The 14,823-nt window shown below is 44.6% G+C and overlaps 1 protein-coding gene across 1 annotated transcript; it reads left to right on the top strand.

Moving 5' to 3' along the window:
* Positions 1–9,383: 9,383 nt before the first annotated feature.
* LOC120019548 (probable ribonuclease ZC3H12D) lies at positions 9,384–14,718 on the top strand. The gene is made up of 5 exons (XM_038962849.1): positions 9,384–9,928; positions 11,523–11,662; positions 12,197–12,431; positions 12,767–12,873; positions 13,417–14,718. Exons 1-5 carry the CDS (start codon positions 9,600–9,602, stop codon positions 14,445–14,447), a joined length of 1,842 nt encoding a protein of 613 aa, XP_038818777.1. The 5' UTR covers positions 9,384–9,599; the 3' UTR covers positions 14,448–14,718.
* The last annotated feature ends 105 nt before the right edge of the window (positions 14,719–14,823 follow it).

Genomic DNA, 14,823 nt, shown 5'->3' with positions numbered 1-14,823 from the left:
AACATCATGCTTTGGGGCTGTTTTTCTGCAAAGGGACCAGGACGACTGATCCGTGTAAAGGACAGAATGAATGGGGCCATGTATCGTGAGATTTTGAGTGAAAACCTCCTTCCATCAGCAAGGGCATTGAAGATGAAACGTGGCTGGGTCTTTCAGCACGACAATGATCCCAAACACACCGCCCGGGCAACGAAGGAGTGGCTTCGTAAGAAGCATTTCAAGGTCCTGGAGTGGCCTAGCCAGTCTCCAGATCTCAACCCCATAGAAAATCTTTGGAGGGAGTTGAAAGTCCGTGTTGCCCAGCAACAGCCCCAAAACATCACTGCTCTAGAGGAGATCTGCATGGAGGAATGGGCCAAAATACCAGCAACAGTGTCTGAAAACCTTGTGAAGACTTACAGAAAACGTTTGACCTCTGTCATTGCCAACAAAGGGTATATAACAAAGTATTGAGATAAACTTTTGTTATTGACCAAATACTTATTTTGCACCATAATTTGCAAATAAATTCATAAAAAATCCTACAATGTGATTTTCTGGATTTTTTTTCTCATTTTGTCTGTCATAGTTGAAGTGTACCTATGATGAAAATTACAGGACTCTCTCATCTTTTTAAGTGGGAGAACTTGCACAATTGGTGGCTGACTAAATACTTTTTTGCCCCACTGTAAGTATTCAGACCCTTTACTCACTACACAAGCCACTCCTGCGTTGTCTTGGCTGTGTGCTTAGGGTCATTGTCCTGTTGGAAGGTGAACCTTAACCCCAGTCTGAGATCATGAGTGCTCTGGAGCAGGTTTTCATCAAGGATCTCTCTGTACTGCTCCACTTCATCTTTCCCTCGATCCTGACTCGTCTCCCAGTCCCTGCAGCTGAAAAACATCCACACAGCATGGTGCTGCCACCACCATGCTTCACCGTAGGGATGGTGCCAGGTTTCCTCCAGACGTGACACTTGGCATTCAGGCCAAAGTGTTCAATCTTGGTTTCATCCGACCAGAGACTCTTGTTTCTCATAGTCTGAGAGTCCTTTAGGTGCCTTTTGGCAAAAAAACTGTCTGATTAGGATGAATAATATCCGACAAGACCTTTTTAATTCTTTGCGCTATGCATTTTGCGAGAAACACTAAAGTGTAAGGGGCCTCCAATTTTTGAAATGAACTGGATCTTTATATTTACCACTTGGTTCCTGTTTCAGAAATAATGAAATCAGACCTTATTGTTGAGTATGTTAACACATGTTAAAACATGTTAATAATGGTCCTCTGAATACATCAACAAAGGTTAGGTATACCTCAACTGGTATGCCATCCAGCCCTGGAGTTTTCCCGGACTTAAAGGCTTTACTTGCATCAAGAAGTTCCTCCTCTGTAATTTGGCCTTCACATGAGTCTACAGCTATTAATTTTACATTATTCATAGAAAAAAATCCATACAATTAACTTTGGTTAGTGGAGATGGAGGAGACTGAAACGAAAACATATGCCAAAGTACTTGCTTCCTCTTTCAAAATATTCTTTAGTGAATCATGGGTGATTCCATCATTAGTTTCAGTAAAAAAAAAATTGGTAGCATTTCTATGTTGAAGATAAAAAAAGATATGGGGCATTTTTCTCCATATTCCATCCAGTTCGCTTTATTTTTTATAATAAACTCAGCAAAAATAGAAACGTCCTCTCACTGTCAACTGCGTTTATTTTCAGCAAACTTAACATGTGTAAATATTTGTATGAACATAACAAGATTCAACAACTGAGACATAAACTGAACAAGTTCCACAGACATGTGATTAACAGAAATTGAATAATATGTCCCTGAACAAAGGGGGGGTGGGTCAAAATCAAAAGTAACAGTCAGTATCTGGTGTGGCCACCAGCTGCATTAAGTACTGCAGTGCATCTCCTACTCATGGACTGCACCAGATTTGCCAGTTCTCGCTGTGAGATGTTACCCCACTCTTCCACCAAGGCACCTGCAAGTTCCCGGACATTTCTGGGGCGATTGGCCCTAGCCCTCACCCTCCGATCCAACAGATCCCAGACGTGCTCAATGTGATTGAGATCCGGGCTCTTCGCTGGCCATGGCAGAACACTGACATTCCTGTCTTACAGGAAATCACGCACAGAATGAGCAGTATGGCTGGTGTTATTGTCATGCTGGAGGGTCATGTCAGGATGAGCCTGCAGGAAGGGTACCACATGAGGGACAAGGATGTCTTCCCTGTAACGCATAGCATTGAAATTGCCTGCAATGACAACAAGCTCAGTCCAATGATGCTGTGACACACCGCCCCAGACCATGACGGACCAACCACCTCCAAATCGATCCCACTCCAGTGTGCAGGCTTCGGTGTAACGATCATTCCTTCGATGATAAATGTGAATCCGACCATCACCCCTGGTGAGACAAAACCACGACTCGTCAGTGAAGAGCACTTTTTGCCAGTCCTGTCTGGTCCAGCGACGGTGGCTTTGTGCCCATAGGCGACGTTGTTGCCAGTGATGTCTGGTGAGGACCTGCCTTACAACAGGCCTACATGCCCTCAGTCCAGCCTCTCTCAGCCTATTGCGGACAGTCTGAGCACTGATGGAGGGATTGTGCCTTCCTGGTGTAACTCGGGCAGTTGTTGTTGCCATCCTGATCCTGTGCAGGTGTTGTTACACGTGGTCTGCCACTGCGAGGACGATCAGCTGTCCGTCCTGTCTCCCTGCAGTGCTGTCTTAAGCCTCTTACAATACGGACATTGCAATTTATTGCCCTGGCCACATCTGCAGTCCTCATTCCTCCTTGCAGCATGCCTAAGGCACATTCACGCAGATGAGCATGGACCCTGGGCATCTTTCTTTTGGTGTTTTTCAGTCAGTAGAAAGGCCTCTTTAGTGTCCTAAGTTTTCATAACTCTGACCTTAATTGCCTACTGTCTGTAAGCTGTTAGTGTCTTAATGACCGTTCCACAGGTGCATGTTCATTAATTGTTTATGGCTCATTAAACAAGCATGGGAAATAGTGTGTAAACCCTTTACAATGAAGATCTGTGAAGTTATTTGGATTTTTACAAATTATCTTTGAAAGACAGGGTCCTGAAAAAGGGACGTTTCTTTTTTGCTGAGTTCATTTTACATTTGATCTTTCTTGAATAAGTCCCTCCATTTCTTTTTGTTGTTCCCCTAACTTATTCTGTCTCTATGGTACAGTTGTATTGCTATCTATCTGTACTGTTAGTCCTTCTATTTCTTTTGTTAATATGGACTCTTTGACCTAAATTGCTTTTGTTTTAGAGATGAGCGTAGAATTGCATGGCCTTTAAAGGCACATTTAAAAGTGTCCCATACATTAAGGGGATCTGCTGTACCTATGTTATGTCGGAAATAGTCTGTTATAAATATCTTCACCCACGTGGAAATTATGTAAGAGTAATATAAACACCTACATTGTAGAATAAAACTCTGAAATAACACATATGGAATCATGTAGTAACCAAAAAAGTGTTAAACAAATCAAAATATATTTTATATTTGAGATTCTTCAAATAGCCACCCTTTGCCTTGATGACAGCTTTGCACACTCTTGGCATTCTCTCAACCAGCTTCACCTGGAATGCTTTTCCAACAATCTTGAAGGAGTTCCAACTTATGCTGAGCACTTGTTGGCTGCTTTCCTTTCACTCTGCGGTCCGACTCATCCCAAACCATCTCAATTTGGTTGAGGTTGGGGGATTGTGGAGGCCAGGTCATCTGATGCAGCACTCCATCACTCTCCTTCTATGTCAAATAGCCCTTACACAGCCTGGAGGTGTGTTGGGTCATTGTCCTGTTGAAAAACAAATGATAGTCCCACTAAGCCCAAACTAGATGGGATGGTGTATCGCTGCAGAAGGCTGTGGTAGCCATGCTGGTTAAGTGTGCCTTGAATTCTAAATATATCACAGACAGTGTCACCAGCAAAGCACCCCTACACCATGACACCTCCTCCTCCATGCTTTACGGTGGGAAATACACATGCGGAGATCCTCCGTTCACCCACACTGGGTGTCTCACAAAGACACGGCAGTTGGAACGAAACATCTCACATTTGGACTCCAGACCAAAGGACAAATCTCCACCGGTCTAATGTCCATTGCTCATGTCTCTTGGCTTAAGCAAGTCTCTTCTTATTGGTGTCCTTTAGTAGTGGTTTCTTTGCAGCAATTCAACCATGAAGGCCTGATTCACACAGTCTCCTCTGAACAATTGATGCTGAGATGTGTGTTACTTGAACTCTGTGAAGTATTTATTTGGGCTGCAATTTCTGAGGCTGGGAACTCTAATGAACATATCCTCTGCACCAGAGGTAACTCTGGGTCTTCCTTTCCTGTGGTGGTCCTCATGAGAGCCAGTTTCATCATAGTGCTTGATGGTTTGTGTGACTGCACTTGAAGAAACGCTCAAAGTTCTTGAAATTTTCCGTATTGACTGACCTTCATGTCTTAAAGTAATGATGGACTGTCATTTCTCTTTGCTTATTTGAGCTGTTCTCGCCATGATGCATCAAATCAAATGTTATTTATTTGTCACATGCGCCGAATACAACCTTACAGTGAAATGCTTACTTACAAGCCCTTAACCAACCATGCAGTTTTAAGAAAAATAAGTGTTAAGTAAAAAATAGATAAGTAAATTTTTTAAATTAAAAGTAAAAAATAATTAAACAGCAGCAGCAAAATAACAATAGCGAGGCTATATACAGGGGGTAGCGGTACAGAGTCAATGTGCGGGGGGGCATCGGTTAGTCGCAGTCATTGAGGTAATATGTACATTTAGGTAGAGTTAAAGTGACCATGCAATATGGGCTTGGTCTTTTACCAAATAGGGCTATCTTCTGTATTCCCCCCTACCGTGTCACAACACAACTGATTGGCTCAAACACATTAAGAAGGAAAGAAATTCCACAAATGAACTTTTAAGAAGGCACACCTGTTAATTGAAATGCATTCCAGGTGACTACCTCATGAAGCTGATTGAGAGAATGCCAAGAGTGTGCAAAGCTGTCATCAAGGCAAAGGGTGGCTATTTGAAGAATCTCAAATATAAAATATATTTTGATTTGTTTAACACTTTTTTGGTTACTACATGATTCCATATGTGTTATTTCATTGTTTTGATGTCTTGACTATTATTCTACAATGTAGAAAATAGTAAAAATAAAGAAAAACCCTTGATTGAGTAGGCGTTCTAAAACTTTTGACCCCCATATACTACCCACCACTGCGACCTATATTCTCGCGTTGGCTGGCTGTAGCTACATATTCATCGTCAAACGCACTGGCTCCAGGTCATCTATAAGTCTTTGCTAGGTAAAGCCCCGCCTTATCTCAGCTCACTGGTCACCCATAGCAACACCCGCCCGTAGCACGCGCTCCAGCAGGTATATTTCACTGGTCATCCCCAAAGCCAAAACTGAATTTGGCCGCCTTTCCTTCCAGTTCTCTGCTGCCAATGACTGGAACGAATTGCAAAAATCACTGAAGCTGGAGACTTATATCTCCCTCTCTAACTTTAAGCATCAGCTGTCTGAGCAGCTTACCGATCACTGTTCCTGTACACATCCCATCTGTAAATAGCACACCCAACTACCTCATCCCCATAGTATTACTTTTGCACCCCAGTATCTCTACTTGCACATCATCATCTGAACACCTGCTGTCTTCAATCAGGATCTCAGCGATCACTGCCTCATTGCCTGCATGCGTACTGGGTCTGCGGTCAAACGACCACCCCTCATCACTGTCAAACACTCCCTAAAACACTTCAGCGGGCAGGCCTTTCTAATCGACCTAGCCCGGGTATCCTGGAAGGATATTGACCTCATCCCGACAGTAGAGGATGCCTGGGTGCTCTTCAAAAGTGCTTTCCATCTCCATCTTAAATAAGCATGCCCCATTCAAAAAATGTAGAACTAAGAACAGATATAGCCCTTGGTTCACCCCAGACTTGACTGCCCTTGATCAGCACAAAAACACCCTGTGGCGTTCTGCATTAGCATCGAATAGCCCCCGCGATATGCAACTTTTCAGGGAAGTCAGGAACCAATATACTCAGTTAGGAAAGCTAAGGCTAGCTTTTTCAAACAGAAATTTGCTTTCTGTAGCACTAATTCCAAAAAGTTTTGGGACACTTTAAAGTCCATGGAGAATAAGAGCACCTCCTCCCAGCTGCCCACTGCACTGAGGATGGGAAACACTGTCACCACCGATAAATCTACGATAATCGATCATTTCAATAAACATTTTTCCACGGCTGGCCATGCTTTCCACCTGGCTACCCCTACCCTGGCCAACATCTCAGCACCCCTTGCAGCAACTGGCCCAAACCCCCCTGCTTCTCCTTCACCCAAATCCAGACAGCTGATGTTCTGAAAGAGCTGCAAAATCTGGATCCCTACAAATCAGCTGAGCTAGACAATCTGGACCCTCTCTTTCTAAAATTATCCACCGAAATTGTTGCAACCTCTATTACTAGCCTTTTCAACCTCTCTTTCGTATCGTCTGAGATCCCCAAAGATTGGAAAGCTGCCGCAGTCATCCCCCACTTCAAAGGGGGAGACACTCTAGACCCAAACTGTTATAGACCTATATCCATCCTGCTCTGCCTTTCTAAAATCTTCGAAAGCCAAGTTAACAAACAGATCACCGACTATTTCGAATCCCAGCATACCTTCTCCACTATGCAATCTGGTTTCCGAGTTGGTCATGGGTGCCCCTCAGCCACGCTCAAGGTCCTAAACGATATCATAACCGCCATCGATAAAAGACCATACTGTGCAGCCGTCTTCATCGACCTGGTCAAGGCTTTCGACTTGGTCAATCACCACATTCTTATCGGCAGACTCAATAGCCTTGGCTTCTCAAATGACTGCCTCGCCTGGTTCACCAACTTCTTCTCAGATAGAGTTCAGTGTGTCAAATCAGAGGGCCTGTTGTACGGACCTCTGGCATTCTCTATGGGGATGCCACAGGTTTCAATTCTCGGGCCGACTCTTTTCTCTGTATATATCAATGATGTCTCTCTTGCTGCTGGTGATTCTCTGATCCACCTCTACACAGACGACACCATTCTCTATACTTCTGGCACTTCTTTGGACACTGTGCTAACAAACCTCCAAACGAGCTTCAATGCCATACAACACTCCTTCCGTGGCCTCCAACTGCTTTTAAATGCTAGTAAAACTACGTGCATGCTCTTCAACCAATTGCTGCCCGCCCCCTCCCGCCCGACTAGCATCACTACTCTGGACTGTTCTGAACTAGAATATGTGGACAACTACAAATACCTAGGTGTCTGGTTAGACTGTAAACTCTCCTTCCAGACTCACATTAAGCATCTCCAATCCAAAATTAAATCTAGAATCGGCTTCCTATTTCGCAACAAAGCCTCCTTCACTCATGCTGCCAAACCCACCCTCGTAAAACTGACTATCCTACCGATCCTTGACTTCGGCGATGTAATTTACAAAATATCCCCCAACTCACTACTCAGCAAACTGGATGTAGTCTATCACAGTGCCATCCGTTTTGCCACCAAAGCCCCATATACTACCCACCCCTGCGACCTGTATGCTCTCGTTGGCTGGCCCTCACTACATATCCATCGCCAAACCCACTGGCTCCAGGTCATCTATAAGTCTTTGCTAGGTAAAGCCCCGCCTTATCTCAGCTCACTGGTCACCATAGCAACACCCACCCGTAGCACGCGCTCCAGCAGGAATATTTCACTGGTCATCCCCAAAGCCAACACTTACTTTTGCCGCCTTTCCTTCCAGTTCTCTGCTGCCAATGACCTGAACGAAGTGCAAGAATCTCTGAAGCTGGAGTCTTATATCTCCCTCTCTAACTTTAAGCATCAGCTGTCTGAGCAGCTTACCGATCACTGTTCCTGTACACATCCCATCTGTAAATAGCACACTCAACTACCTCATCCCCATAGTATTACTTACCCTCTTGCTCTTTTGCACCCCAGTATCTCTACTTGCACATCATCATCTGCACATCTATCACTCCAGTATTAATGCAAAATTGTAATTATTTTCGCCTCTAGGGCCTATTTATTGCCTTACCTCCCTACTCTTCTACATTTACACACACTGTACATAGATTTGTCTTAAAATTTTTATTTTATTTATTTATTTATTTTGTGTTATTGACTGTACGTTTGTTTATGTGTAACTCTGTGTTGTTGTTTTTGTCGCACTGCTTTGCTTTATCTTGGACAGGTCGCAGTTGTAAACGAGAACTTGTTCTCAACTGGCCTACCTGGTTAAATAAAGTTGAAATAAATAAATACAAATAAAGTCGGCATGTGTCTAGTCTGGTGCAGAATGAATATTCTGGTTTGAGATTAAATGGTGTGAGGGGATGTGGTTAGATGTAGATTATTCAAGCTGCGAAGAGGTATAATCAACACTGTTCTCACTTTCTCACATGCAAGTGAACATGGGGGTGTAGGGTACCTGAATGTAAAGTGATCTTCAACTTGTTATCTCAAGGTTTGTGCATGTAGATGACTAACTGGCATGGTATGCTTCTTTGTTCGAATATATATTAAAACATGGCAATGTTCGTCTTAGCGTGACACTGACTTCCTCTTTATCCAAGAGGCAATAAACAAGTATTTTATCAAAGTGATAACACCACTGCCTTTCAAAGTCAAATGCAATCAGGATGAAAGGGTGCTATGAAGGAACAAATGATGGGGATGGATGGTATTTAAACATAAGGCCTAACAATTGTATGTGTGCATAGAAGTGTAACTTCACATGCTAAAATAGAGATAAGGAGTTTCACTGAGTGCTTGTTCACTGTTCACTGTCTACGATCTGTGTAAAATACACATTATCTTAATATTGTTGACAACTTCTTGCTATTCTTAGAGTTAAGCACATCCCGGAGCCAGAATAGAAGGTAAAGGGTGGAGTGAACCTGTATGGTATGTATGTCACTTTTCACCCTCCCAGTCATTAGTGCAGTCACTTTGTAAAATAATTGTTAGGGTTTTCCAGATTATTTTTAGAAGATGTCTGACTGGGTTGGTGTTAAGTTTTTGCAAAACAAATATCACAAAACATTTATGTTTTACGACAAACATCCTCAACGATTCCAGTGGTGTATATTTGTTATGACAACGGACAACTGGTATCAGACACCAAATGAAAGCATTAGAGCAGGGCTTTATTTAAGTTGGCCTGAGACTACAGGGGCTTTCTCGACCTGTTATGACGTGCGTGTGTGATCATGAGGCTGTGGCAGCGCAAGCAGCCAATTCTATCGCTGCCAGTCTAACCACATTCAAAGTGTCTAAAAGTCCCTGTGACTCCACCATGATACTTCCTGTGTTTACAGAACCAGAGAATGCCTCACCTCAACTCTCGTCTCTTCTGCACCTGTCAGATCTTCCAAAACTGACACTGTTGCTGTGGAAACCATGATGAAATGATAGAAAAGGGAGGCGAGGAGGATTCCCCAACAGACAGAACCCTGCCAGGAGCCTGGAAGGAGGACACCTAGACTACTTAGAGACACTGACAGAACTGAGGGAGAAAGCCTAACTGAGCTAAGGACCAGCAGCATGGACAAGCAGCATGGAAAAGTGGAGCGCTTCCTCAAGCTGGGCTACTCCCACAGTGACATTGTGCGCGTGTTAGAGAGCCTGCGCCATGACGCCCAGACCAACGACATACTGGAGGAGCTGATCAAGACCTGCCAGACCCCCACTACCCCTACCACCACCCCATCCATACCAGCCAGCCGCTCAGCCTACTCCAGCCCACAGCTGATCCCCCGAGGCTGCAGCTCTCCCCAGCCCAGCCAGCCCCTGCGGCCCAGCTCAGCTACAGACAGGGATCCCACTGGGGGATTCAGACCAGTGGTCATTGATGGAAGCAATGTGGCCATGAGGTGAGTGTACTGATCCTCCATTTAGGACTATAGGGATTGTAGCATTAGATGGATAAAGACAGAGTACTGGATGAAATGCTGGCACAAATGAAGGTAATGTAAGTACTAATGGGGAAAAAACACAACAGCACATATGGATTTATCTGGTCACAGACAGTACCTGTATTGTCACGGTATATTGCCCCCATAGAGAGCATGTGAAGTAGTACATCAATGTTCCTTTCATTTTTACTTTATGCGGCTACCTGACTTGTCCTATTCTTGGCAGACGTTACCCACGGAGGTATAAATAACGGTGTTACCGTTGCGTGCCAGTAACTGAATGCTATATCCACTCCAGTTTCACTTCACAGACCAACTCATCTCACGCTTCCTCGTTAATAGAGAGGGAAGCGAGAGTGGGCGATGCTTTGAGGTGAATTTCAGAAGAATCTGCGGTGGCTGGCAAGTGACCACAGGTGTATTAGAGGATGACCTTTGCCTTCAACATAAATAACTCGTATTCAGATGCAATGGCAATTGGCTATCGATCAATAGCAACAGATATGCTATAACAATAGTGAGAGGAAAAACAAGCTAAAAATACTCTGAGATAATCAACAGGTGATGGTGGGAGGAGATGAAACTATAGTAGAAACCGAGAGGAACAAAACAACATGTTCACTTCTCATAAATCGGAGAACTTCTTTCTCACACAGATCACTCGTCTTGAATTAGATCTGCTTTTTGTGGGGGACTGTTGCTGAACTTTGAAGGTTTCTACTTCTAAGGCACAGTCACTCCTCTCATACTCACCCCGTTGTCAGAAATCTCAGTGACTGTGCAGTTTGCTTACAAAGCCACCTTTGATTACTTAAGTCCTGAGTTTCCTTGTCCCTAAAGGTCTCTGTCTGACTGGAGAGAAAAATAAATTCTACCCAAATTCTACCCACTGTCTCAACTTTCTAAGCAAAGGACATCTTTCTATTAATCATTGTGTATTTTCTATAACATCATTGTTGTGCTAGTGTTGTTGTTGGGTTCGGTGCCCCAGTGGTTTTAAAAAGGCAATGAGGTCTTATGTTTGGTGCAAAGCTGCCTACCACTTCCTGATGGTTGTTGATTGCTCTATTTACTGCTGCCTGTAGGCAAATCATCCTCTCTCAGTGAGCTGCTGTCATTCAGGCCCTTTGAGACCTCCACACAACAAGTCTTAGACCTATCTAAAGTTCTGCTGGAGACATCACGCCACTACTATACGGGATGCTGCAGCTCACATCTGTCATACGAGGTTAAATAAGTGTAACATTATATCTTATCCAAGCTTTTCTAAGAACAGAAGAGTAGTGCTGTTGAAGAGGCACACAGAGATTCTGAGACTTCCTGTTATTCCAGTTTATAGTCATTCGGGGAGATAGTTTTACCTTAAGACTGGTTTCTGGGATTGAAGGACACACAACAGTCTCTTTGCTGTGGTTCTGCAAAAGAGTTCACATGAATTGGAGTAGTTGGGTCACACGGCTGACAGGCTTTCTGAGAAGGGAAAAGAGACGTGACAGCTGTTTAGAAGTGAAAAAAGGAAGCTAATTTTCATACTCTGCCCCTGTCTTTGTAGCCATGGCAACAAGCAAGTGTTTTCATGCCGGGGGCTGCTGCTGGCAGTCAGGTGGTTTCTAGAGAGGGGTCTTCGTGACATCACTGTGTTCGTGCCCCTGTGGAGGAAGGAGCAGCCCAGTCCCGAGGCCCCCATGACAGGTAGGACACACACCTGTTATACTGTCTGACCAGGGATAGATGGCACTGTGGAGCTGAAGGTCACCAACACACAGAGATCTACAATCCCTTACAAAACAGATTAGTTTTGAAACTGCAGTACAAGTGCTGTGGTATTTTGCAGAATAACTGCAGTTGAACTGCAGTTATACTGCACTGTAGCTGCAGTTACACTGCAAAAGGACTGCAGTATGGACGCAGTATTTGCAGCATATTGCTGTTATATTGCACTCTGACTGCAGTCTTTTTTCGTAAGGGACATTAATGGTCCAGGTTTCAATCTTCTTTATGGTCTTTTATAACTGAGAATTGTTGTTCACACCATGTCTTCGGACCAAATGGCACCCTTTTCCTTATGTAGTGCCCATAGGGCTTTGGTCAAAAGGCTCAGGTCAAAAGTAGTGCACTATATAAGGACAAATGTGTCATTTGGGACAAAGACCATGTCTTGTTAATGGTTGACATATGATCCATCAACTCCGTGAAACCCTAACCTCTCGTCACGTGGCCCTGCAGATCAGCACATCCTCCATGAGCTGGAGAAGAGGACGATCCTGGTGTACACCCCGTCACGCTGCGTCAACGGGAAGAGAGTGGTGTGTTACGACGACCGCTACATCGTCAAACTGGCCTACGAGTCCGATGGCATCGTTGTGTCCAATGACAACTACAGAGACCTGCAGATAGAGAAGCCAGAGTGGAAGACATTCATAGAGGAAAGGCTGTTGATGTACAGCTTTGCCAATGACAAGTAAGTCCCAACACTGAATCACTCAGCAAAGGTAAAATCAAATCAAATCAAACTGTATTTGTCACATGCGCCGAATACAACAGGTGTAGACCTTGCTGTGAAATGCTTACTTACAAGCCCTTAACATCTATGAGGGTACCTGATGCAGGGCCTATAAGGAAGATATAAACCATTTTAAATTGGGGTTGGGGACAGGGATACAGTACGAGAGATGGTTCCACCACCTACAAAATCACTCCAGCTTGTAAACATATGATATATCTGTAACAAAGGCATGACTTCCAAGAGTTTTGAGCATCATGCTTACTTTGTCTTTCTATGACTTTATATTCGAGGTTCATGCCTCCAGATGATCCTCTAGGAAGGAATGGCCCAACGATTGACAACTTTCTGATGAAAAAGCAGTGGACCCCAGAAAACAAGCAGCAGCATTGCCCGTATGGTTGGTAGATATTTTTACAATACACTTTTATTTTCAGTTTCCTTTCTCATTTATCTGGGGGGGTTTTGACTGTAACTCATCCAATATGAGCCAGCTGAGCAGGATTTGATTTCCAATTTGTGATTAGCAGTTGGGTCTTGGGATTTTATTTGGTTGCCTGTCAGTTGTCTGTTGGCCATAAGAGAGCAGCTCCACTCCAAGGCACAGTACCACTCACAAACAAAAGGCCTTTTTATCGACACCCAGGATAATAGAGCTTCAGATTAAACGGCAGGCCTGGGATTATTCCTGTCAGGGGAGTACAAAGCTCCCTCATAGCACTCCACCGTGTACCTAGTGGATCAAAAACAGGCTGGAGACCAGACCTTATTTTTGTTTGCCTTGCTAAGTGTGTTTACAGTACTGAAGAAGGGGGGGAGAGGGCTTTACAGTACACTCAGACGGACACACATCCTTGTTGACAGTCTCTTTAAAGAGATACATGGTACATCTGCAAGCCGTGTTTTGAAAGCCCATAAATATTCCTTATTTGTTTCTTTCCAGGAAAGAAGTGTACTTACGGAGTGAAGTGCAAGTTCTACCACCCAGAGCGCTCCAACCAATCACAGCTGTCTGTGGCAGATGAGCTGAGAGCCAAGAGCAAACCTACTGCTCAAACAGACAGGGAGCGGTCATTTCTTCCCTCAGGCCCCAGCCCTGCTCTGATCCAGGAAGTCAGCCAGGAGGCCCACACTTACTCCCCTTATGAGCTGGATCTAACTACTACTCATCTATACAGATATCTATCCACACCGCCTCCCCTTATAAAAGAAGAGCATTCCCATTCCCACAGGGCTTCGCCTAGCGATCAGTTCACCAGCCAGAGAAAAACAGGCAGCCCAGCTCTACACCACAGGTCCAGCCTCCGCCTCTGCCCCAGCCCAGACACTGACGAGGCCTTCAGCTCCCTGGAAGCCTCCCTGTCCAGACTCTATGGCCAGGACCAGACCAACAACACCAAGGGGCCAGTGGTGTCCTACACCTACAGCAGTGGGGTGGCCAACTGCAGCCAGCGCAGTGGGGACTTCTACCCTTCCAGCACTTCCAGCAGTCACAGCCACACCAGCAACCAACAGAGGCTGAGCCTGGGTGGACCCTCCTCAGCCTGGGATGCCCCCCAAAAACTGCCACAGTGTGGCTGTGACGACTCACAAAGCTTTGAGTGCAGCCCGTGCATGTACAGACACCAACATCTCCAGCCACGGCTAGGAGAGTGCTCCTATGCTGTTCACAGTAACCATATCCATTTCACAGAGCAGCAGTACCTCCAGAGTCCTCCCCCACAAAGGCAGAGGCACAGCCTCCCAGAACACAGCCCGGGACAGGGCCTCTCTGGCGAGAGAGTGGGGATGACCAGGTCCAATGGAGGTAAAGCTCCAGAGAGTGAGCAGAGGAGGAGTGTGAAGAACCAGCTCAGCACCCTCTTCCCCCACAGCATGGTAGACTATGTGATGAGTGTGTACCCACACACCCTCAATATGTCAGAGCTGGTGCCTCTGATTCAGAGGTTCCGAATCAGCCACATTCCTTTCTAACATGCAAGACCTGTGATGATTTCTCTGTAAGCATTAAACACAGTAGTCCTCAGCAGACTAGAGGAGGAAAGCTTGAAATGTAGCAATCTGAGCTGAATGTGTTATGTATGTCAAGTGCAATGCACTACTGTCTCCTGAATGATGCTAGTTCATTTTGAATCTAGCACTGACTTAAATATATTCAAAGCAGCATGTGTTGTTTTATCATGTAGCCTCAAACTGAGGGAAGCTATAATACAAAATGGATGTTGACCTGTATGGTATGCAGAATAATGCGGTCCTTGTCATGTTTCTTATCCATATTAAACATAAGTCATTGGCAATTGTCTGATTATCCATCTCATTTACACACTGCCATGCTCCCTGCACTTTACCG

The sequence above is a fragment of the Salvelinus namaycush genome, chromosome 24 (assembly GCF_016432855.1).
Source record: "Salvelinus namaycush isolate Seneca chromosome 24, SaNama_1.0, whole genome shotgun sequence".
NCBI classification, from domain to species: Eukaryota; Metazoa; Chordata; class Actinopteri; order Salmoniformes; family Salmonidae; genus Salvelinus; species Salvelinus namaycush.
This window is presented reverse-complemented; position numbering and strand designations above follow the sequence as displayed.

Excerpts from the sequence above, each read along its gene's own strand:
- LOC120019548 (XM_038962849.1), top strand. The coding sequence starts at position 9,600 with ATGGACAAGCAGCATGGAAAAGTGGAGCGCTTCCTCAAGCTGGGCTAC. Across the intron at positions 12,432-12,766 it reads TACAGCTTTGCCAATGACAA|GTTCATGCCTCCAGATGATC; the intron begins GTAAGTCCCAAC and ends TTTATATTCGAG. Across the intron at positions 12,874-13,416 it reads GCAGCAGCATTGCCCGTATG|GAAAGAAGTGTACTTACGGA; the intron begins GTTGGTAGATAT and ends GTTTCTTTCCAG.